Genomic DNA, 24,256 nt, shown 5'->3' with positions numbered 1-24,256 from the left:
TAACAATTGATAGAACCTGAGGAAATGGCCTCAAGTTGCACCATGAGAGGTTTAGATTGCATAGTAGGAAAGACTTCTTTCTCCAAAGAGCTGTCAAGCTTTGGAACAGGCTGCCCAGAGAGGTGATGGAGTCACTATCCCTAGAGGTGTTTAAAATATGTGTAGGCATTGCACTCTGGGATGTGGTTTAATGGCCGTGGTGGTGTTGGGTTGACTGTTGGACTTGATGATCTTAAAGGTCTTTTCCAGCCAAAACAATTCTGTGATTCTATGTGGACTCATTTCTAAGAAGTGAATATATTCAGTACTTCTAAAATTTGATATTAGAGCTCTATAGATAAATTGTGCCTGTGCTTATGAAGCACAGGTTATTTCTCTGCTCAAGTTTTTCTGTTAGGGGCTGCCTTGCTCTTGCTGAAGCTGCACTTAGCAATTAATAGTTGGACTCTGATCTTGGAGGTCTTTTCCAACTTTGATGAGCCTATGAATGGTGTGAAGCTGCGTTGGAAACCATAATGAGAATCTCTGTGACTAGGATGCTCTGGGGAAAGATCAGCAGTTTAGGAAGAGCAGGTGTGCCCCAGTACTGCCTGTTCTGAAATGATCCTGGGGTGAAACTCAATTAAGATGGGATGTCCTTCACTCTGTCATCCTGAAAATACCTGTACAAACCTCAATATTTTTCACCTGTTATTAGTCCTGTCCTGCTTCTTTTCACAAGAAAGATTGACTGGGACAATTTATACGGTGTGCATCAGGGCTTGGAAAAGAAGCACACTTAAAACAACAAGAAGACAGAAGTTCTAAGCTGTCATGTCACTTACTTTTCAAAGCAACTTTGGGTTTGAGTCTTGCATTTATAACTTGCCCTCTTCTGTCAGCTCCAAGCCTCGAGCTCTTCCATGGGGAGAACTTATGGATACATCTCCGTCACCTGGTGTGCTGAGATGCCCTCTGGTTCAATGCTTCACTGCTTTATTTCTCTCATAGTCTGAAACATTCTCCTCTAGGAAAATAAAGACAACTCTGTTTTTGGACTGGTCCTGAATAATAATTCTTCAGTTAAATGTAACAACATCACAAATGAGGCTGGACAGCTGTTTCCCAAGTACAGTGTACGTATAGATTCTATCCACGTAATAAAGCTTGGTTTGCACTACGCAAAAAAAGTTCTGCAGCCTCCCCACCCCCTCCTGCACTCAATGGCAAATGTTGTTCTCCAAGCTCCACTTGTCACACTGTGTTCTGGAGAGCAGGGAGAATATTGAGATCTACTGGCTTCTTTCCTTGAGCGCAGTTCAAGATGTATTTTGTATAACGAGAGCTCAAATCCTCCTCACATTACTGAGGCTTTAATCACACCATGCTCTCCCAAGATTGCTTTAATCGCATTTGCATCGGCAGGAGGAACTCTGGGTGATGAGCAATATTTCATCTGCAAACAGAGGAGACAGATCTCGGGCACTCGATGAGGAAGGAACTGCCTGTCCTGGATTTGTTACAGAGCAGCTCTCTAGTGAGGCGTGGTGCAGCATCCCGATTCTTGGAGCTGATATGCTAGAACTAAGACTGAAGGAAAGACACTTGTACTGTTTCTGTATCCAGTATGATAGTTCCCTTTGTAATTCCCTAGTCAATGGCTTTTTGGCATGTGCTAGCTCCCAAGAAGTGCGATGCCGGTACTGAGAGCAGCAGACATCATTTTGTACTTTAGCCATGACATTACCCTGTATGAGAGCTGAAAAGTTATATAGATATTACACCAATATATAAACCATGTGTGTTAGAAAGACAAGTTCAGTTTTGAAATATTTGCCTTAGCTATGCTTTTCACTTTCAATCTGTGCCAAACATGTGCTTGAATGACTGATGGAGTCATATGGTTCCCTGAATAAAGCGCTTTATTGTGCGCAGACTTAGAGCCTTCCAACAGTTGTATTACAGAAGCTTGAAGATTAAGATGATCCAACTGCTTAGGGGGTATGTTCCACAATGAACATTTTAGTTTTCTGCCCCCTCCCCCCCACACACACAAATTTTTTGCTTTAAAATGTGTCCTTAGTTTGTTCAGCTGGTTGCACGGTGACACTGATTGCAGAGCTTTTGGTGGGGAAGAGCAGCAAGTTACCTCCAAATGCAAGCTTCCACTCCCATGTTCCTGTTAAAGTGTTCAACACATGACTTTTTCCATGAAGTTTATGGGATATCATGGGGGAGGGGCGGGAGGGCTGTTTCCTGTTGCAGATTATTTCATCAGCAGAATTGGGTTTACGAAGGGAATAACTCAAGCAAGAACAAGTGATGACAGCAGATAGTTTTGAGAATTAGAAACCCTAAATATTGAGATGCATTTTATTTTAATGCTGTTTAGGTAAAAAGGGATCAGTGCATCTCAAACTCCTAATTCTAACCCGAGCAGTCAGCGCTCATGAAGCTGCTTGCTGCCGAATGTCAAAGATCAAGTGGACACACTGCAGAGTCACACACACAGATCAGCTCCAAGTTGAGGGATCTGTCAAGCTGGAGAGAGGATCTTTTTCCATTAGAAGCAGAAAGATCAGAAAATTCAATTCAGAAATGCACAGAGCCATCTTGCTGCTGCTGCTCCTCAGGCTCATCAAAGACCTTTGCTGACTCTTGATGTTTTAAAGATTTTCTACATGAGTAGCAATTTTGCAACAGGAAAGAAAAGACAAAAACCAAGCCCAAGAAGATCCATGGAATTAGTTACTCTCCAAAAGTTATTTGTGCTTAAATACCTGAGGTCTTGGTTTTGGAAATGGCTGGGAGTGAATAAGAAAACAAGTAAAATGTTGTGCTTGGTTATGTGGCTTGCTTCCCCCCCAACCCCCCACCCCTCTTTTAATAACTCTTTTCCAGGCAGGCCATGAAAGGAGTGATTTTACTAGACGTTGTAGAGAGAATCAAAGTGCTGCTTAGATGTGCAAAGGTTAGTTGGAAAAATAATTTATGATTTTGAGCTAATAAAACCTTTACTGCAAGAGATAAGATTTATATTTTATGCACAGTCAAATCTTGCCCAGACTTTTGTGCTTACATACAGATGAGGGCAGAGCCTGGCACGCTATGTTCTGTCTTGTTTAAAGCTCTGTAAGTGCTGTCAGTGGGATAATGGGAAGTACCTTATCAGTGTGGTGGAGTTTCTGATTCCTGCCCTGTCTTCTGAGAAGGTTTCAGATGGAGGTTACAGTAAAACTTGAGAGGTGAAAGGTTGACTTTAAGGCAAGGTATTGTTCTTCATAGCACTGTAGACTGATTTGAACTGGAAGGAATGTTAAGGACCATCTATTTCCACTCCTCTCTGCCATGGGTAAAGACACCTTATACTAAACCAGGTGGACCCTATGAAAATGACTGATCTTTCTTTCTTTGATCATTACCCACTGGGAATCTCATACTGCTTTGGTTTTGCTGCATTTTCATCTTTATTATCATATTTTTATAGTTGTTTTTTTTTGTGGTAATGTTAATAAGTGGCAATTTATTTTTTTTCCTGCCTCAGACATTGTGGATACCATTTGAGAAAGATGGTTTCAGTGAGATCTGTGCCTGGAGAATGTTTAGCTTGGGTAATGTTTTGGCTTTTGCTGTAAGATGGAGTGGAACTGCGGATTAGAAGCACGCATCCCCACTCCTTGGCCAGATAGTTGGATTGTTGACACTTCAGTTTTTGGCATGATATAGTCTGAGTCCTAATGCTAACAATTTCCATTTAAAGCAAGTTGACTTAATTATTTTTTTTTTCCTTGATGAACAAGAGCTGGATATGATCCTCTTCACTCAGAATTTCTGTACTGCAATCCAATCTAACTTTATGTGTAGCCACTATACTCCTGCCGTCTATAAATACATCAGCGCTGGCAAGATGAATACCAAGAGGTATATAAAGCTAAAGGACAATCATGGTTCCTGTCATCTTCAGTTTTCTAGATTATGTAAAAGAATTCTTATGGTTCCCTTCTTGTAATTCAGTCTTTCCACTTCCCTGCTCACCCTGGCAGCCTTTCCAATCCACCAGCTCCAGGCTGAATTAATCTTCCATGAATGCAGGTGAGGGAAAGTGCTCCCAGTGTTCCAGATATGCTTCTGTTGCCAGCTCTCAGGAATAAATTCAATACCTGATATTCACTGGAAACACCTTCAGGGTTGTTTTTGATACATCACTGCAGGACTGTGCTTCATAGAATCAATCAGGTTGGAAGAGACCTCCAAGATCAGCCAGTCCAACCTAGCACCCAGCCCTAGCCAGTCAACTAGACCATGGCACTAAATGCCTCATCTAGGCTTTTCTTGAACACCTCCAAGGATGGTGACTCCACCACCTGCCTGGGCAGCCCATTCCAATGCCAATCACTCTCTCTGGCAAGAACTTCCTCCTAACATCCAGCCTAGACCTACCCCGGCACAACTTGAGACTCTGTCCCCTTGTTCTGTTGCTGGTTGCCTGGGAGAAGAGACCAACCCCCACCTGGCTACAACCTCCCTTCAGGTAGTTGTAGACAGCAGTGAGGTCACTCCTGAGCCTCCTCTCCTCTGAGCTAAACAACCTCAGCTCCCTCAGCCTCTCCTCATAGGGTTTGTGTTCCAGGCCTCTCACCAGCTTTGTCGCTCTTCTCTGGACATGTTCCAGCACCTCAATATCTCTCTTGAATTGAGGGGCCCAGAAATGGACACAGTACTCAAGGTGTGGCCTGACCAGTGTTGAGTACAGGGGAAGAATAATCTCCCTCATCCTACTGGCCACACTCTTCCTGATAACATCATAGTTCCATATAGCATCAATGCCACACTGAGTAACATGTGTGGATCTTTCTGGTGTTGTTGCCTGTGGAGACCACTGTCTAGAGCAGAAAACCTCTTAGTCCCTGAGGTACCACCCTTCATTCTGTACTGTTTGGTTTCGACTCTTTACTCCGGTATGCAGGTTCTTGGATTCTTTTGTAGCATTCCTGTCTTTCTCTGCACAGACATCCTCTTCTAACCTGGAGCACTGGATTTCAGGAAGACACTTGTGCACGTGAAATAAAAGTCACTGATGGAAATACTAAGACTGATCCTAATATATTTTCTTACTGAAGTTTGGTTTAGTTAGTGATGTGCTTGGTAGTTAGTCTATACTCACTACCCAGTTTCATCTCCTCCTCATATTTCCTGGATTCACCCCCACCTTGAAGAGCAAACGCTTTGTCCTCCTCTCTCAGTGTGTAAATTTAGTAACTTGGGATTAAAACATTCTTTTTTGAGTCTAGAGGTGATAAAAGAATATTCTCAAATAGGACAACAACTGTTGGTGGAGATAGGGATCTTTCCCATCTGGTGAGTGTCCTTGCCAGCAGTGGTGGGATTCCTGCCCAGTTTGCTGATGTGGTGGCACAGACCAGATCCAAGGTATCCTGGGCTATAAGTGCAAGCTGTCTGGCAGCAGAACCTGTGGGGATGCCTTGGTTCCATGCCACAAAACTAATTTCTAGTGGTCCATTGAGTGTTGGATGCAGCCAAGTTGTCTGTCACCAGAAATGCCCCAGTCAAATCATAGATCCCATTGACTGTAAACCAAGCTCAGAAAGTGGAAGAACATGAGGAGAAAAATGAATTAGTTCTGTCTTTCCTGTCTCCCACAGCATTTCCAACAGTTGCTAACAGTTTTCAGTTTGTGGGAAGATTATCCCATTCTGTTAATCTTTTCTGTCCTAATATCATTCCAGTACATTGGTGGTTTGTGGCAGAGGAAGAAGTAGATAGGCTGTGACATACAATTCTGAACCCATTTGTAAGATGAAAGGTAACCAAGGAAAATGGTTTTTAATTCAGTGGGGTTTTAGTCCCCTGCTTCAGTTATCTGTATAACTCAGCAGTAACTGCTGTGGGTGCCATGAAGAGTGCCTGGGCACAATGGGTCAGGGCTGGAGATAGACATGTCACAGCACTGCTGGGGCTGGGGCCGGGGCCATTGGTCCTGGGCTGGGCTTTAGCAGGGTGCTGGGGCTGTAATAGCCCTTGGGTGACCCTGATGGAAACACATTAATGCATGTGGCACAAGATGCATGACTAAGACTCCTAGAGCATACACGGGAAGGAAGCACAGCACTATATGCTGGCTTTACTGTAAACCTTTGTGTTAATAGATGGATAATATTTAGAGACCACTCTAGGTCTGTGTCCTCTTTCCTGTGCTGTGCCAACAAAACCAGCACTAGCAGGATGGCAGAGACGTGGAACTGCGGACACATTTTCTTCCTTCCACTTCTGCATGTTTTATCCAGACCCACTCAGTATTGAGAGCATTCAACTTTTTGTTTATCTAAAGAACAAATAAATTGCACTAGCTGACTAAAAAGCTTATACATTTCAAGCAAATACGAATCTGAAATGTGTCTGGGCTTCTTCAGCAGGCGGCTGCTGAACAGAGGTGTCAAGTTTGGAGAAGTCCTGTGATGACAGATTGCTGTACTAACCAGCGAGTCTGAGGGACAGCAAAGGGAAGTCAGCTTCTGTCCATCACTGCGTTGAACAAGCAAGCGCTGTGATTTGCTTGAGTTCTACCTCCTAAGTTAGTTGAGGATGTCCTTCCTCAGTGCAAGGGATTGGTGATTGTCTCCTGGGGCAAACACAGAGGAGATGCCACCTCATGGCATGTGTCGCACAGGAGAGAAAACATCTTTTTTATTGGATGTTAGGGAAAATGTCTCCATTGAAAGGGTTACCAATACTTGGAATAGGCTGCCCAGGGGAAGAAAGATGTCAAACTGCTGGGGCAAGTCCAGAGGGGTGCCACAAAGACAATCAAGAGTTGTTCCAGCCCTCTGTGTGGGGACAGGCTGAAAGAGTTGGGGCTGTTCGGCCTGGAGAAGAGCAGGCTTTGGGCAGACCTTCTAGTGGCCTTCCAGTACCTGAAGAGGGCCTGCAAGAGAGCTGAGGAGGGGCTTTTTACCAGTGCTTGTAGTGATAGGATGAGAGGGAATGGATTGAAGCTTGAGGAGGGTAGATTCAAAAGTTCTCTGCAGTAAGGTTAGTGAGACACTGGAATAGGTTGCTCAGGGAGGTTGTAGATGACCCCCCCTGAAGGTGTTCAACGCCAGGTTGGGTGAGTTTTTGAGCAACCTGGTTTAGTGGGAAGTGTCCCTGCCCATGGCAGGCAGCTCGTAACTAGAGGATCTTTAAGGTCTCTTCCAACCCAAACCATTCTATGAATCTAGGAATCATCACCGCTGGAGGGATGTGAACGACATGGAGATGTGGTGCTGAAGGACATGGTTTTAGCAGCAGAATTGATAGTGTTGGGTTAATAGTTGGCCTTGATCTTAAAGGTCTTTTCCAGCCTGAACAATTCTGTGACTCTGAGTGATTCTGTTGCACTGCATGCCTGGAGTTTATTTTGCACAGAGCTCAGAGCATCTGAAATACAAAGGAAAAGATGCCAAGAAGTCCTTGTCTGACACTTTTCAAAGAAGAAAAGTTGTAGAAGTACGTGGCAGATGAAGAACATCTAAGCCACACGCAAGTCCCTGACAGATAACATCTACTCATCTCGCTAGTTGTACAAAGTATCTTTTATATTACTGAGGAGGGAAAAAAAGAGAATCAAGTACCCTGCACCAGCTTGTGGGCTGCTGGTGGATCAAAAGAGTTACCTTCAGCACAGGCTGAAAATAGAAAACAGATAGACACAACTGTGAAGTTTTTCATGTGGAAAAGTGGGAGACGAGCTTGCGTCAGGAAGAACCGGACAGAATTTCACTGAAATGGAAAATAAGTAGGTGAGTAAGTAGGTGCATGTGACACAAAAGATAGGAAGCCTGGGTCTAATAAAAGTTTCTGGTAATACAGATGGCCTGATTTTCTTCCCCTCTCGTGACACGTTAGTGAAATTTAAATTCTCTGATTTCAATTATGACACTATTTATATTGCTGTAATACCCAAAGTCCCCGTAGAGAAGAGACCTCGTTATTAATGCAATGCAAACAGCTCTAATGGTTCCAGCTTCAAAGAAATCAGAATGAAAATGGGTAAAGGAGGAGAGGAGTGGCGGAGAGGAAATTCCAGCACGTCTGTGTGCATGAAGAATGGCAGCAGTGGGAGCTCGAGGGATGGGGTTAAGGTGATGGAAACCCTTCATTAGTGTAGATGTCCGGTTCCATCCCACCACGCTCCTCCTGGTGCCCCTTGGATGCTCTTTGGGAGAGCTGGGCTTGGAGATGGCTGGCCCAAAACCAACGAGGAAGTTGGAAGTGTGCTTTGTTCAGACGTGGTGCAAGAGCGTGCGTGAAGTGCCCTCATTGCGACACTCTCTTTGTGGTGCGGACCCTGTGCTGTGGAGCCTCTCTGAGGTGGCCAGCTGACAGCCTGCCTTCATGCCTGCCCCGCAGACCTTCTCTCTGCTCGGCCTCACCTCTTTGTCCCATTAGTTTTGCTTCCTTCACACTTCAGCTTCTCTCCCTGTGACTGTTTTTGACCTGTCTTGCGGTTTTGGTGCAGCTTTGTTGGTTCAGCTTAGGCCTTGGCCTGCCTACGTCTCCTGTGGCTGTGGCTGTTAGTCAGGCCCTGAGGCCCTTTAGGCTGTTCTCTTCCTGAGCTCCGACGGACCTGTGTGGGCCTCTTGCTCGGCTGCACTCCTTCGTTTTCTGCAACGTGTTCCTTGCAGCTCTGCAATCAGGCTGCAGAGTCCTGATTTGCATCTTATCCCTACTTCTGTATTTAAAGGCTGATGAGGACGATCTGAGGGCTGCAGCAGCTCTGCTGTGAGGGCAGGCTGGAAGAGTTGGGGCTGTGCAGCCCGGAGAAGAGGAGGCTCTGAGGTAACCTTATTGCGGCCTTCCAGGATCTGAAGGGGGGCTACAAAAAAGCTGGGGAGGGACTTGTTAGGCTTCCAGGGAGTGACAGGATAGGAGGAATGGAGTGAAGCTGGAGGTGGGGAGGTCCAGACTGGACACAAGGAGGAAGTTCTTCAGCACGAGAGTGGTGAGAGCCTGGAACGGGTTGCCCTGGGAGGTGTTTGAGGCCTCATCCCTGGAGGTGGTTGAGGCCAGGCTGGATGAGGCTGTGGCCAGCCTGATCTAGGGTAGGGTGTGCTTGCCTGTGGCAGGGTGGTTGGAACTGGATGATCCTTGTGGTCCCTTCCAACCCTGACTGATTCTATGATCTAAAGTCTACCTATCACAGTCTCAAGTTGTGCTGGGGTAGGTCTAGGCTGGATGTTAGGAGGAAGTTGTTGGCAGAGAGAGTGATTGGCATTGGAATGGGCTGCCCAGGGAGGTGGTGGAGTCACTGTCCCTGGAGGTGTTCAAGCAAAGCCTGGCTGAGGCACTTAGTGCCATGGTCTAGTTGAGTGGCTAGGGCTGGGTGCTAGGTTGGACTGGCTGATCTTGGAGGTCTCTTCCAACCTGCTTGATTCTATGATTCTATCATATAAAGAGGTTTCTTCATTTTGTAGTCTTTCAGAAACTGTTCTATGACTCTGTATAAACATAGTGTGTAGCTTTAATGATACCAAATCCAAAAGATGTTGTTATTTGATTTACAAAAGAAACTCTAATGTGTATATATCACACTGAGGATGCTTGGGAGTTAAGCAAGTGCATGATGTTGAACATGTGCCCAGCTGCTCTTTAGCAGGAGTGCCTGTGACTGGGCTGCAGCACTTTCTCTGCCTTCTGCAGGAAGCTGTGATTTTTATCACACCCAATGATTTAAATAAAAACATTCAGATAAGCAGCAAAATATTTGGCTGAAGGAAAGCAAGTAGACACAGAAATTTATCCTGTGTTTTATAAACGCTGTGGCTTCAAAAGAGGTTGCAAAACCTGAAGCTTGTCTGTTTTGTTCCCCCCCCCCCCGCCCCCCCAATAAATTATCTTTTCCAGTAAAGATATAACTGCTGCCTATAAACCTGTCTGTATGTCTGTCTCCAGATTATCAACACTTCTGCACAATATGCATTCTCAGTCTGCAGATAAATAAGCATATGGGTGAGATTAAGTTTGCTCATTGCAGCCTCTACTTTGTTGTGTATCACTTAGTTGAGATGGGATAGGAGTGAGGCAAAATTGAAGCATGCTTGGTGTAGATTTAGTTCCCTTTTCCTGTGGTATTTTCTAGCAGTTGCACTTTCTGGATCGTGCCAGGTAATAGCACATCTTGTGCATGAGTGCTGATACCTCCTTCTCCTCAGAAAGAGTGGTCAAGCTCTGGAACAGGCGACCCAGGGTGGTGGTGGAGTACCATCCCCAGAGGTATTAAGAAGAAGTGTAGCCATGGCATTTCAGGACATGGGCTGGTGGCTGTGGTGGTGTTAGTTCGATGATTGGTTTCGATGAACTTAGAGATCTTTTCCAAATGAAACAATTCTTTGAATCCGTGGTTCCTTTTCTTCTCTTTCACATATTTTTGTGATGTTAATGTTTTGCAGAATTAATAATAAAGGCAGTTTGCACATGTGATATACCAGAAGGACTTTGGTAGTTGCTGATGTCTAGCTGCAGCTCTAGGGTGTTGGACTGTGTTGAAGTGATGTAGCCAACGCATCTGTGAGAAGAAAAGTATGCTCATAGCTTTCTTAAAAATCTAGATCTTGTGAACCTGTCAGAAAGCAAATCCTACAAAATAACAGAAGGGCCTGAGTCATGTAATTCATGTAGTTGAGACTGGTCTAGTGAGCCAAGATTTGGAGGGAAAAAAAAGTCAGGTCTAGAGCCAAGCTTTTCTCATTCCTCTGAGGTATGCTGCATAAATTTCTGTTCTGTACAGAGAACTTCAAGCCTGATAATGAGAATAAAGAGCAACCAGGTTCTGGATAAACCCTGCTAGGCAGATGAGATGGTATCTCATACACTTCTGTGAGGCTGAACCCAATCACATGCAGGGTTTAGAGCATCCCTGAGAGGACATTGTGTTTTCCCAGACCTCTGTCAGCTGGGCTTGGGCTGCACTAAGGGTGGGCTGAGAGCTCTTTATTTACAGGAACACCACTATAACAAACAAATTCCCTCGCCCCCCCCCCCCCCCCCCCCCCCCTCTATTTTTTAACATATTCATGTCTATATGCTGATCTTTCTTTGATGTTCTGAGGAAAGTGTCATATTTTTAAAACCATGCTGGAAAATACCAAACTTGTCTCCCTCTCGTGTTGGCTCAGCCATAATGACTGCATAAATATCTTTAAGCTGGTTTTAGCATTGACTAAACTGGGGCAATTCTGCTTAAAACAGCTTGTGATCCTTAGAGATTGTTAGATGACCAGAGAAGGTAGATCAGGCTGCTGAGATGGCAGAACCAAGCACTGTGCTACACAGGCAGGCCTGACCCTGCAGTTCCTCTGTCATGCCTGTGCATAATTCAGCCTTGAGTATACATTTAGCTGCTAAAATGCTGCTCCATCACTTTTGTAGCATGAAGAAAAGGAGGAAGAAAGATAATGTTGCCCTTTCTCCACCCTAATGGAGGATGGACATTTCTAGAACACCTCCAAAGACTCAGATCTCATCCTCATGGAGTCCAAGGAAGAAGTTCTTTGCCATGAGGGTATAGTGAGACCCTGGAATGGGTTGCCCAGGAAGGTGGTCAAAGCCCTATCTCTGGAGGTGTAAGGCCAGGCTGGATGAGGCTCTAGACAGCCTGATCTAGTATGAGGTGTCCCTGTCTATGGCAGCGGGGTTGGAGCTACATGATCCTAGTGGTCTCTTCCAACCCTAACTGATTCTATGAGTCTAAGTGCACCAGAGGACTTTGTGATGGTAAATTAAGAGTATGGTAAATGCCACTGGTGTTTTGACTGTCCCACAGCACTGGAAGCTCTCCTTGTCTTCTCGTTTTCAATGTTGTTTCCAGCTTTTTCACTATGATACTGGTTTTTAGGGCTCTGCTGTGACAGAGACAATAACATCAGTGTGTTCAGTGAGAGGGAAAACACTTGATAAATGTTGCATGCAAATAGCTTTTTGACATTGTAGTGTGAATTGCAGCCATCTGCCTGTGTAGGAGTGGAGCATTGTTTCAATGAGAGTTTATGTTCTCTTCCAGACTACTTCTTTTCCTCACTAAACAGAATGTGCATCCTTGATGTTACATGGCCTTCTTGCATGTTCATACAGAAATGCTGATGCTGCTCAGTAAATATTTGGCCTTTTGTTGTACAGAGTTCAGAGGAGCTAAAATTGAGTACAACTGTACATTTACCATGTTATGTGGTGCATTAAGAAGTGTTTGGGGGATGATAAAATTCCAAACTTTAAAAGTGGTAAATCTGCTGTGCAAACAACAAACCTAGAGCTTTCAGGAAACCCAGACCAGGTTTTTACCTCTGTGCTGTGACTTCAGCTTACAAAGCATGAAGAAGAGCTGATCCCACAGCAGAAACAGAAGGGGCATAAGGGAAAATCTGGAGTTGATTTCTACCATCAGGGAGCCTTGTCATGCAAATGATGGGTTTGTCCACCGGGAGGTGTGTAGGGTTCCAATTACATATCCACAGCACTGTCCTCAACGTCTACCACTGTGATTTGAATCTAATCCAGTGCAATTGTATTTGGGAAGAGAATTGGGGAGAAGAGAATTTGGGGAGTGGAATGTTCGAGGTTAATTTCTTCCGTTAATTATGGAAAAACAGTCCTGATAAAAATCTTTTATCTCTTGGATCCCTGCAGCTTGCTTAACCTCCTAATGGTGAAAGGCCTGGAACACAAACCCTATGAGGAGAGGCTGAGGGAGCTGGGGTTGTTTAGCCTGCAGAAGAGAAGGCTCGGGGGGAACTCATTGCTGTCTACAACTACCTGAAGGGAGGCTGTAGCTAGGTGGGGGCTGGTCTTTCCCAGGCAACCAGCAACAGAACAAGGGGGCACAGTCTCAAGTTGTGCCAGGGGAAGTCTAGGCTGGATGTTAGGAGGAAGTTGTTGGCAGAGAGAGTGATTGGCATTGGAATGGGCTGCCCAGGGAGGTGGTGGAGTCACTGTCCCTGGAGGTGTTCAAGCAAAGCCTGGCTGAGGCACTTAGTGCCATGGTCTAGTTGACTGGCTAGGGCTGGGTGCTAGATTGGACTGGCTGATCTTGGAGGTCTCTTCCAACCTGGTTGATTCTATGATTCTGTGACACTGTTAATACAGCCATCAATTGCATTCCACTTCCCTATCATCTTCAGAGGGAAAGTAAACCCAAACTCCAGTGTGATTATTAATGGGATTCCAATGCCTCTGCAAATATTTTATTTGTCTTGTGGCCCAACTCCTTATCTTTGCAGCCTGGTGTCTCTATTCCTTATTTGCAGTCTTTGTCTTCTGCTGCTACTGAAGCTCATCACCAAATCGACATCACCACTCCTGTCCCACAACTCCAGCTCCCTCAGAAATTTGTGTAGGTTTTGACAATGATGATATGGCCTCACAATGTTTTAATGTTGAGTTTTTTCAGTGAATTATGTCCTTTTGAAATATGCTGCCAGGTCCCTTAAACAACAAGGTTTCTGTTGTCAGATGCTGTTCTCTTCTACGTTCTCTAACATGAAGTGCTTCTCATCGTCTCTAGGTCAGAATGTGGACAGCAAATTGGAGTCCTCCAGACAGCAGATGCCAAAGGACCAGCCAAAAGATTATGAGATAACAATTCCTTTCCTCTTGAATGGAGAGCAGTGGAGACCAGTAAATGGCAGTTACTCAAAGGTCAGTCTGCATTTTGCTTGTTATTTTTTTCTAAGGTGTGAAGTTGGGTAATGGTTGGATTTGATGATCTTAAAGGTCTTTCCCAGATGAAACAGTTCTGTGATTCTAACAATTAGAATGCTTTAGGGGAAAATAAATGTGCTCATTGGTTATAAGAGTATGCTCTGTATTTTTGTAGAGTCTGCTGGATGAAATTATTACCTAACTAAAGAAAATACATAAGGTTTTTGGTTGAAATTAATGCCTGTTACTGTAATGCAACTCTCTGCTTTTCAGTGGCACAAATGAAAGCTTAATGTGAAATATATATATTTTAAGGGATTAACATCCACTGCTTGAGATTATATCACACAACAGCAACACTGCAGGGGGGTCAAATACAGTAAATGTATTTGATCGATTAAATACAGCCTGACAGCAGGAACTTCAAGGAACTGTAAATAATGTTGCTTCATTGACTGCAGCCTGAGGCATTATATGAAGTTCATCATGGGCTCTGAGCAACCTGATCTAGTTGAAGCTGTCCTTGCTTGCTGCAGAGAATTGGACTAGATGAACTTCAGAGGTCCCTTCCAACACAAACCATTCTATGATTCTATGGGAGGTGGTCCACAAGTGCTGTCCCTACAGAGGTCTCCTCATTCTGCATTCCCTTTGAGTAATGAGGGGATAACTTGTCACTGACTCTGGCTAACCGGGAATTGTTTTCCCCTCTTGACAGGCCCTGATAAGCTTTCCTCTGCTTTTTGACTCTGTCAAACATTAGTTGATAATATGGGAAGCTAGTTTTAGGGCTGTTTTCTGTCTCCTGCTTGAAGTACAAAGACAGGTTTTTGTTGTTCATTATCTCCAGGGATGTCATGAGAATCTCTCACCCAGCTCTTTTAACTCTGGTCAGTTTTGTTCCAGCCTAAATGTTGTTCTTTTAAGTGTCAGAATGAGAAGGGGGGGAAAAGGTTATGTTTTTTAATATATGTATTTTTAAAAGCAAGAAAACAAAAAGAAAAAAAACAGGCTATAAAACATCACAAGAGAAACCAGACAGAAATAAAAGCAAAAACACACAGACAATGAAAACAGCCCAAACATCAACAGCAGAAACTGTTTTCTCTACTGCAGCAGGGAAATATTTTGTGGAGAAATCCTTCCTGATGATTGCCATTGCTTTGGGGACATTGCTTTAAATTACTCGGCTGACTGACAGAAGTAAGAGTGAAAAGAGCTTTCAAAACAAGGGGTGTGACTTTCAAAATATGCTGTATGGCTTAAGATTTTCCTTCCTTTTTCTTTTTTTTCCCCCCTTTCCTAAATGGGGCAGAAGGACCAGTCCTAGTTTGGAATATCTGCCGTGCTGAAAGGGGTATGATAGTGGGTGTATAACAGCTTATCTTGGAGAGATAACACAGATGGCCAGGTCCTAGATGTATGTGCAACTCTATTTTTAGATCATTTAATTAGAAGCAGGCATCCACCATATAGATTTCTTTTAGCTACTCGCTGTAGCTTTCTGAAAGAGTTACAACAGAATATCTTTCTTTATGTGAGTAATGATAATGTGATTTATATCATTAATTTGTTTCCCAGAATTGCTTTCAGTTTGAGATGAACATTAGAAAAGATTTGTGGTTTGGTAGAAAGATCCATGTGCTATATCAGCACTTTTTTCTCCCCCCTTTTCTTTTCTTTCTTTGAATACTTCTTTTCCGTGGAAACTGTTATAAATTAAATACACTAAAGTGCAGATCAGGCTGTGGGAAGAGCAGCAGCGTTAAACCGGTGGAGGAGAAGAGTAATGAATAGCTTGTCACATAAATATTGATCAAAAGCAGGAAAGTTAAATACTGTTGTAGTTGAGGATTAAATAGGACCTATTGTTCTTCAACTGGCTTCAGAGTGTTCCTCTGGTTTATTTTAATTTTATATGCAGTAAAGTGTGAAGTACCCTGTACTTGTAACCAGGGGAAATGGTATTGCAATAGAATATATGGTCAAATAAATAACCTAGTGGTTATAAAAATGTCAGGCTATTAAAGTTATTTGTATATAGATAATTGCCTCACAATGATAGCTCTTCTCTTTTCCCCCTCCCCAACCCTTTGATCATAAATACTCCTGCTTAACAATTAGTCCCTGAGAAACCACACTAGTCGTTTAGCCCAGTGCACTTTTTCTTTCCCATCTTGAAGATAAAACTCTCTCTTTATTTACCCCAGGAGTCACTGTTGGAATGTCTCATTCAGAATCTGTCAGGAATTTTTATTAAGCTAATGATGTTCTCTTCGAGGAGCATCTACGAAGCTCGCTGTGCAGAGCAGGAACAAGAAAGCTAAAACTAGTCTCACTGACTAATCACACAGGCACAGAGACCTGCTCACCAGAAGGAGTAAAATTAAATTTACTGAGAAGAAAAAAATAATAGGCTGAATATTAGGAGGAAGTTCTTCACAGAGAGAGTGATTGGCATTGGAATGGGCTGCACAGGGAGGCGGTGGAGTCACCGTCCCTGGAATCATAGAATCATAGAATCAACCAGGTTGGAAGAGACCTCAAAGATCATCCAGTCCAACCTATCACCCAGCCCTAGCCAGTCAACTAGACCATGGCACTGAGTGCCTCATCCAGTCTTTTCTTGAAGACCCCCAGGGACGGTGCCTCCACCACCTCCCTGGGCAGCCCATTCCAATGGGAAATCACTCTCTCTGTGAAAAACTTCTTCCTAACATCCAGCCTATACCTACCCTGGCACAACTTGAGACTGTGTCCCCTTGTTCTATTGCTGGTTAACTGGGAGAAGAGGCCAACCCCCACCTGGCTACAATGTCCCTTCAGGTAGTTGTAGACAGTAATAAGATCACCCCTGAGCCTCCTCTTCTCCAGGCTAAACAGGCCCAGTTCTCTCAACCTCTCCTCATAGGATTTGTGTTCCAGGCCCCTCACCAGCTTTGTTGCCCTTCTCTGGACATGTTCCAGTACCTCAACATCTTTCTTGAATTGAGGGGCCCAGAACTGGACACAGTACTCAAGGTGTGGCCTGACCAGTGCTGAGTACAGGGGAAGAATAACCTCCCTTGTCCTGCTGGCCACACTGTTCCTGATGCAGGCCAGGATGCCATTGGCTCTCTTGGCCACCTGGGCACACTGCTGGCTCATCTTCAGCTTACTATCTATCAGTACCCCCCAGGTCCCTTTCCTCCTGGCTGCTCTCCAGCCACTCAGTCCCCAGCCTATAGCGCTGCTTGGGGTTATTGTGGCCAAAGTGCAGAACCCTGCACTTGGCCTTGTTAAATCTCATCTCATTGGCCTCTGCCCACCCATCCAGCCTGTCCAGGTCCCTCTGCAGGGCTCTCCTACCTTCCAACAGATCAACACCTGCTCCTAGCTTGGTGTCATCTGCAAACTTACTGATGCTGGACTCAATGCCCTCGTCCAGATCATCAATAAAGATATTGAACAGGACTGGGCCCAGCACTGATCCTTGGGGAACACCACTTGTGACTGGCTGCCAACTGGACGTGGCACCATTCACCACCACTCTCTGAGCTCTGCCATCCAGCCAGTTCTTGATCCAGCACAGAGTGAATCTGTCCAAACCATGAGCTGCCAGCTTGGCTAGGAGCTTCTTGTGGCAGACAGTGTCAAAGGCTTTGCTGAAGTCCAAGTAGACTACATCCACAGCCTTCCCCACATTCACCAGGCGGGTAACCTGATCATAAAAGGAGATCAGGTTGGTGAGGCAGGACCTGCCCTTCCTAAACCCATGCTGGCTGGGCCTGATCCCTTGGCTATCCTGTAGGTGCTTTGTGATGGCACCCAAGATGACCTGTTCCATGACCTTGCCTGGCACTGAGGTCAGGCTCACAGGTCTGTAGTTTTCTGGCTCCTCCTTATGACCCTTCTTGTGTATGGGAATCACATTGGCCAGCTTCCAGTCTTCAGGGACCTCTCCAGTGAGCCAGGACTGCTGATAAATGATGGAGAGTGGCTTGGCCAGCTCAGCTGCCAGCTCTCTCAGCACCCTAGGGTGGATCCCATCCGGTCCCATGGACTTGTGAGGATCCAAGTGACTTAGCAGATCCCTTACTGCTTCCTCATGGATTAGAGGGGGACTGTACTGGTCCCTGACTCCATCCACCACTTCAGGAGTCCAGCTGTCCTGGAGACAACCTGTCCCACTAGTGAAGATTGAGCCACTAAAATATCAACCCTAACTATCAACCTAACACCACTAAATCTGTTATTGAGGAAGTACACGTAGGGATTTGCAGCTGTATGATGCTAGCTAGTAGTTGTTAATATTTCTCCTGGCATCATCTGTTGAATCTAGACAATTTAGACCATTTTTAGTTGGACCATTTTACAGTGCCCAGTTACATTCCGCTGTGAACCGGATATCATCTCCAGTTGCTAATCCTGAACACGCTGTTAAAATTAGCGGCTACTATTTTGAGTACCCAGTTGTCGCAAGCCAGGGCCCCTGATGAGTAACTGGATGTGTGGGGGTGTGACAGCAAACTCAGGACCCTGAATTGCTGTGCTTTCAAACAATAGCTGCCCATATTCGGTGCAGATGTGATTTCCGCCTTAGCTGAAGTTTTGTGTGCATTATCGTATGTGTTGAGAGGTCATTATGCATCCTAGCTCCGGTTCTCCTTCCACTACTCTTTTCCATTTGCTCATCACTCTGCACTGTGTTGATTTTTTAAATTTTTTTTCCCCTCCCCCTAGTGCTTGGGCCAAAACCAAGGGAATTGGGTTTTATTTTTCTTAAATTTTTCTAAGGTTTGAACAAATTGTTTCATTTTTGTGCTATTGGAGTGCAGGAAAGTCTCGTTTCCCTGTGTGTTTTCCAGATGAATATTTTCCTTCAAACTTGGCTTGAGACGTGCAAATCAAGCCAGATTTGATGAGACTTGGGTAAGTGATGTTTTAGCACACAGAACACTTTAGGGAAGATTTTTAGAAGACCATCTGTTTGGCTTCAGCTTTTATCCTCACACCCTGCTAGGGATGCACACTGGTTAACGTGTGCCAGATCCCTGCATCACAGGAGCTGGAGGTCAGGTAGTATTGGTTGTGTTAGACCAGACCCTGAAGCACATTTTCTCCTGGAGAGGGAAGATCTAGACAGGAAGCCTTTCACATGGACATTAAGGGTTCCTTAGCTCTGTGTCTAGGCTTAAATGGTTGTAACTATGGACAAATCCCATTTACTGGAGACCCTCCAGGGCAGGCATGGAATAGCTGTAATGCTGGGGAGCTCCCAGCATGGCATTGCCCTGAGTGACACACTCATTAATGAACTTGGCTTTGTATCCAGGGTTTAGTCCAGATCTTAAAATGCATTCAGTTTCAGGGTAATTGGAAGCATTTTGCACGTATAGCACATGATCAGTGATGCAAGTATGCACAGAGTCCTTGGGTTGTGGCAGCTGTCACTCAGGTGTGAGGGTTGTTTCTAGCCTTGGCTGTGCATTAAGGCTGGCACCTGCAAGTATTCTGGGGTGCAATAAGAAGAGTGTGACCTAGGTCTAGGCAGATTCTCCTCTGTCTATACTATGCTCTAGTGAGGCCACATAGAATCATAGAATCAACCAGGTTGGAAGAGACCTCCAAGATCAGCCAGTCCAACCTAGCACCCAGCCCTAGCCAGTCATCTAGACCATGGCACTAAGTGCCTCATCTAGGCTTTGCTTGAAGACCTCCAGGGATGGTGCCTCCACCACCTCCCTGGGCAGCCCATTCCAATGCCAATCACTCTCTCTGACAACAACTTCCTCCTAATATCCAGCCTATACCTACCCCAGGCACAACTTGAGACTGTGTCCCCTTGTTCTGTTGCTGCTTGCCTGGGAGAAGAGACCACCCCCCACCTGGCTACAACCTCCCTTCAGGTAGTTGTAGACAGCAATGAGGTCTGCCCTGAGCCTCCTCTTCTCCAGGCTAAACACCCCCAGCTCCCTCAGCCTCTCCTCATAGGGTTTGTGTCCAGGCCCTTCACCAGCTTTGTTGGACTGGATGATCTTGGAGGTCTCTCCCAACCTGAATGATTCTATGATTCTAAAAGCCACAGAGATGCTGAGGGGACTGGAGCATCTCCATGTAGAGAAAAGGCTGAGAGACCTGGGGCTGTTCAGGCTGAAGAAGAGCTCCCCTAGAGATCTCCTTTATGCTTATAAGCAGATAAAGGATGTATGTCATGAGGGTGGGGCTGGACCCTTTTCAGTAGTGGTCAGTGACAGGACAAGGACACAAACTGAGACCCAGGGACTTTCATATGGAGATGAATGAAAAATTCTTTGCTGTGAGGCTGCCAGAGCCCTGGAGCAAGCTGCCCAAAGAGGTTGTGGAGTCTCCTTTCCTGGAGAGATTCCAAACCCTCCTGGCCTTTGTAACCCTGGGCAAGCTGGTGTGGGTGACCCTGCTTTGGCAGAGTAGTTGCACTAGATGATTTCCAGAGGTTCTCCTTCAACCCTCACCATTCTGTGAAATATAATGTCAAGACAGGTCACTTCTCTAATTCTGTACCCATCTGAATGCAATATTAGACTGCTACATATGTAGATGTGATTACTGTGTGTTAAGATAAACCTGAATATAGCTGAGCCTGGGCAGGTTTTGGAGGACCTGTAGCCAGGCAGCATGGAACTGAGTGTGTTTTCTGCAGCACCATATGAAAAGCTGGAACACCCTGAAATGTTTTATGTTGCTTTGGGTTTGGAAGTTGACAGTCCAAGTTGCTTTCAACTGATACAGATAATTTGGGTTGTAACATTACATCTGGGTCATGTTTAGAGGACAAATTCTGGTGTGTAAAATTTCGCCTTAGCTTCCTCAGCACACAGAAAAATGTGGACCTGTTGGAGAAGGCCCAGAGGAGGCCACAGCAATGATGGGAGGGCTGGAATCCCTCTGCTGTGAGGGCAGGCTGAGAGCTGGGAGAAGAAAAGGCTCCAGGAAGACCTTATTGTGGCCTTTCAATACATAAAGGAGCCTATCGTGACAGAAAAAGGGATGATGATTTTGAATTAAAAGAGGGAGATTTAAGAAAGAAACTTTCACACTGGAGCTGGTAAAACACTGGCTGAAGTTGCACGGAGAGGTGGTAGATGCCCAGTCCCTGCAACCCTTCCAGGTCAGGATGTTTGGGACTCTGAGCAACCTGCTCTAGTTGCAGATGTCCCTGCTGACTGCAGGGGGATTGGACTAGCTGACCTTTAAAGATCCTTTCCAACCAAAATCATTCTATGATTATTAAAAACAATTACCTATGGTAAAGTTGATGCATGCAATGCACTGAATTAAACTCTTATTCCACCTGAATCACAGCGACTTTCTCATAACTCTTTTAAGGTTCTGCCACCAAAATCAACCTATAAAAAAGGAAAAGCAACTTCTCTCCTATCTTGCAGAGGATTACACCTCTAGTTTAGTAGCAGATGCTGAATGGTTTTTAACATCCAAGGAGATTTGGATGTGCTGCCATTGGGGTTAGAGGCAAAGGCAAGGAAAGATGTCCATGGTGCATAGAGAAGAATGAAAGACCTGGAGAAGGTTCTGTGATAAAGAGTAGCTATGTCTCCAACACAAATTACTTCAAAATCCACATAAAAAATTGTTTCTTCTTAGAGAAGGGGGAGGTGGATTCAGAGAACATTAAAACTGTTTCATCAAGTTTCAGCTTTCAAGGTCAGATTCTGAGCTGGAGGATATCTATCTTCTTTCTTTTGCTGGGCTGGTATAAATCAAGTTTGCAAACTGAAATCTTAAAGAAGTGGTTTCAATAAAGGAGTCAGGAAAGATGAGAAGACTTAAGAAAGGAAAGATGAGTTCCTTTTATTATAGTAACATTTTCCCCCCTTTTTTGGTGTTGTATTTTTGAATGCAAACTCTAGCAATGAAATGCAAAGATAAAGATGAAGGCTGAGTATAAATACACACAGAGACCATATTTTTTCTGTTTTTTTTTTTTTTTTTGTAAGGGTACACTTGTCACAGCTCAAAGATTCTGCATGTGAAGTGGCATAAGATTACCATTCCTTAGTGCTTAGCATGCATTGCACCTCATTGAGCTTGCAAAGAAGCAGCTTTTGCATCTCTGCCTGCCTCATTCAGGGAGTATTGTGTTATGGATTGAGTCCATAAACAAGCACCAGAGTCTTGATTATCTGAGTGCCATTTTGGACAATGATTATTTGGATCTCAAGGTGCAACTCTCCACTAGCTGTAAAAGTATTATGTGCTCTGATAGAAGATGGTTATCTCTGTGGTTCTCCAGATATCTCAAATGTATTAGGTATTACTTTGATTCTTTTCCACTTGTTACACTTTTTTTCATGCCTTCACTCTAAGGCCCTAATTCAGCACCTACTAATAGAGATTTTTGCCATTGAAACCAAAATATCATCTGAAAAGGCAAAAACTATATTTAAATCTGAAAAAGAAAATCATGCTAGCCCTTCAAGAATATATTTGAAGCTACTGGAGATGAGCCTTACCCATCTGAATTCTTTCACACAAGGGCCAGGTTGCCTAGAGAGGTGGTAGATGCCCCCTCCCTGGAAATGCTCAAAGTCAGGGGGCACTGAGTAGCCTGATCTAGCTGGAGATGCCCCTGCCCACTGCAGGGTGGTTGGACCAGATGACCTTTAAATGTCTTTCTCATCCTGAAGCATTCTACGATTTTATCATCCTTTCTTTGGGCTTTTGCTTAACTGCATTTCTCCTGCAGACTGGCAGAATGGATAGTCTGTCACAGTGCACTCTGTCATCTGAAGTTATGGTGTACACACAGATTGCATTGTGAGACCTTATAGTGGCATTCTAGTACTTAAAGAGGGGCTACAGGAGAGATGGGGAGGGACTTTGTATCTGGGAGTGTAGTGATACAATGATGGACAACAGCCCCAAACTCAAAGAGCGGAGATGCAGATGAGATGCAAGGAAGAAATTCTTCACTGTGAGAGGCATGGATGCTCCATCATTGGAGTTGTTCAAGGCAGGTTGGGGGGATGAGGCTTTGAGCAACCTGGTCTAGTGTGAGGTGTCCTTGCCCATGGCAGGGGGGTTGGAACTAGGTGATCTTCAAGGTCCCTTCCCACACAAACTGTTCCATGATTCTATGAAGTTATCACTACATACATCTATTAAAAAGACCCCAGTTTAACGAGATCTCTTTGCCAGTTCACATTTCTCCTCTTTGCTGCACCTCATCATATTCTTGCGTGACTGTAAACGAGGGTTTGATGCATGGAGCACAGCTGAGATGACTCCATGTCACATAATTCATTTAGTGCTCAGTGTTTTCAGGAGCAAACTCATTCAAGCTTATTTCATAACTGGCATAGCTTTCGTGCACATGATAATTGTTTACGTTCCCTTCAACAGAGCCTCCTGCTGCTCTTTTTCATTTGAAATAATTACCAAAGTTTAGACTTCCAGACAATTGTATTAAGGGGAATCATGCAGTGCTGCTTAAACAAGCCTTTGAAGACTGAGAGGACAGCTTTCATAGCTCTTTTACATAGTGGCTTTACATACTTTTAGAGAGAGAGAGGGGTAGGCATAAAGAGAATTTATAGTCCTCTCCACAGTTTTCTGATTCATGAGACTCAAATGGAAGAGGCAGAGCTGTACATGCTGCTCAGGCAGCGTCATCAGCTGGGAATGTGGCTTGGCACAAGCAGCCTCAGCGGTGTGAGGAGCTGCACTGATCTTCAACAAAATTCTCCATGAGACTCTGCTCCTTCAGCCTTTCATGAGTAACCTGGTAGGCATTAATTTAACAGCCTAGTAAACAATCTGATATTTCTTCTCTTTTTTATTATGTCTGTACCGCTGCCTTCCAGGGCCACTCTGAGGGCTAATTAGTTCAAACGTGCTCTATTGTTTAATAACACTTCTGCATTCATTTCATTGAGAAACAGTGTACATTTTGCATGCAAAGTGTCAGGAAAGGGACTGTGTCACCTCTGTGCCACCCACTTGAATTTCTGTCATCATGGTAGTAGGGCCAGACTGCTTCCCCGGGTGAATAAAAGCAGGTTAAAGCCATCCCTCTCAGTTTACTACGTGCAAGGGGAGGCCCTCATGGAGGAAAATATGTTCCTTTCTCCATGGCCAGACCCAGACCCATGATTAATTAACCAGTCAATCAACTTAATAATTTCATTGATAACATCTTTTAGAGATGTCAGTAGGTGTATGTGATTGAGGCTGGACTTTTTCAGTGGTGCCTAGTGACAGAACAAGGGCACAAATTGGAACCCAGGAGGTTCCATCTGAACAGGAGGAGAAAACTCTCTGCTGTGAGGGTGCTGGAGCCCTGGAACAGGCTGCCCAGAGAGGTTGTGAAGTCTTGTCCTTGGGAGAGATTCCAAACCCACCTAGGTGCTGTGATCCTGGGCAACCTGCTGTGGGTGCCTCTGCTGAAGCAGGGGTGTTGGACTAGATGATCTACAGAGGTGCCTTCCGACCCCCACCATGCTGGGATTCTGTGCCTCCTGGTTTTAGGGGTTTGCTGGATCTTGCATAGCAGCTACAGGCTTGAGAAATTCCTGGAGCTGGGACCACCAATAAAAACTTAACATCG

General features: G+C 44.7%; 1 protein-coding gene across 1 annotated transcript in view; it reads left to right on the top strand.

Annotated features, from left to right (window-relative positions):
- The window catches only part of ADAM12 (ADAM metallopeptidase domain 12), a 258,735-nt gene that overhangs the window by 8,858 nt on the left and 225,621 nt on the right, over positions 1–24,256 (top strand). The window contains exon 2 of the mRNA XM_064145307.1: positions 13,535–13,668. Coding sequence (XP_064001377.1) covers positions 13,535–13,668 — 134 coding nt within the window. The remainder of the gene's footprint in view (positions 1–13,534; positions 13,669–24,256) is intronic.

This window comes from Pogoniulus pusillus, chromosome 6, assembly GCF_015220805.1.
Source record: "Pogoniulus pusillus isolate bPogPus1 chromosome 6, bPogPus1.pri, whole genome shotgun sequence".
Classification (NCBI taxonomy): Eukaryota; Metazoa; Chordata; class Aves; order Piciformes; family Lybiidae; genus Pogoniulus; species Pogoniulus pusillus.
Note: the sequence above shows the minus strand (reverse complement) of the source record. Positions and strands in the feature narration are given on the sequence as shown.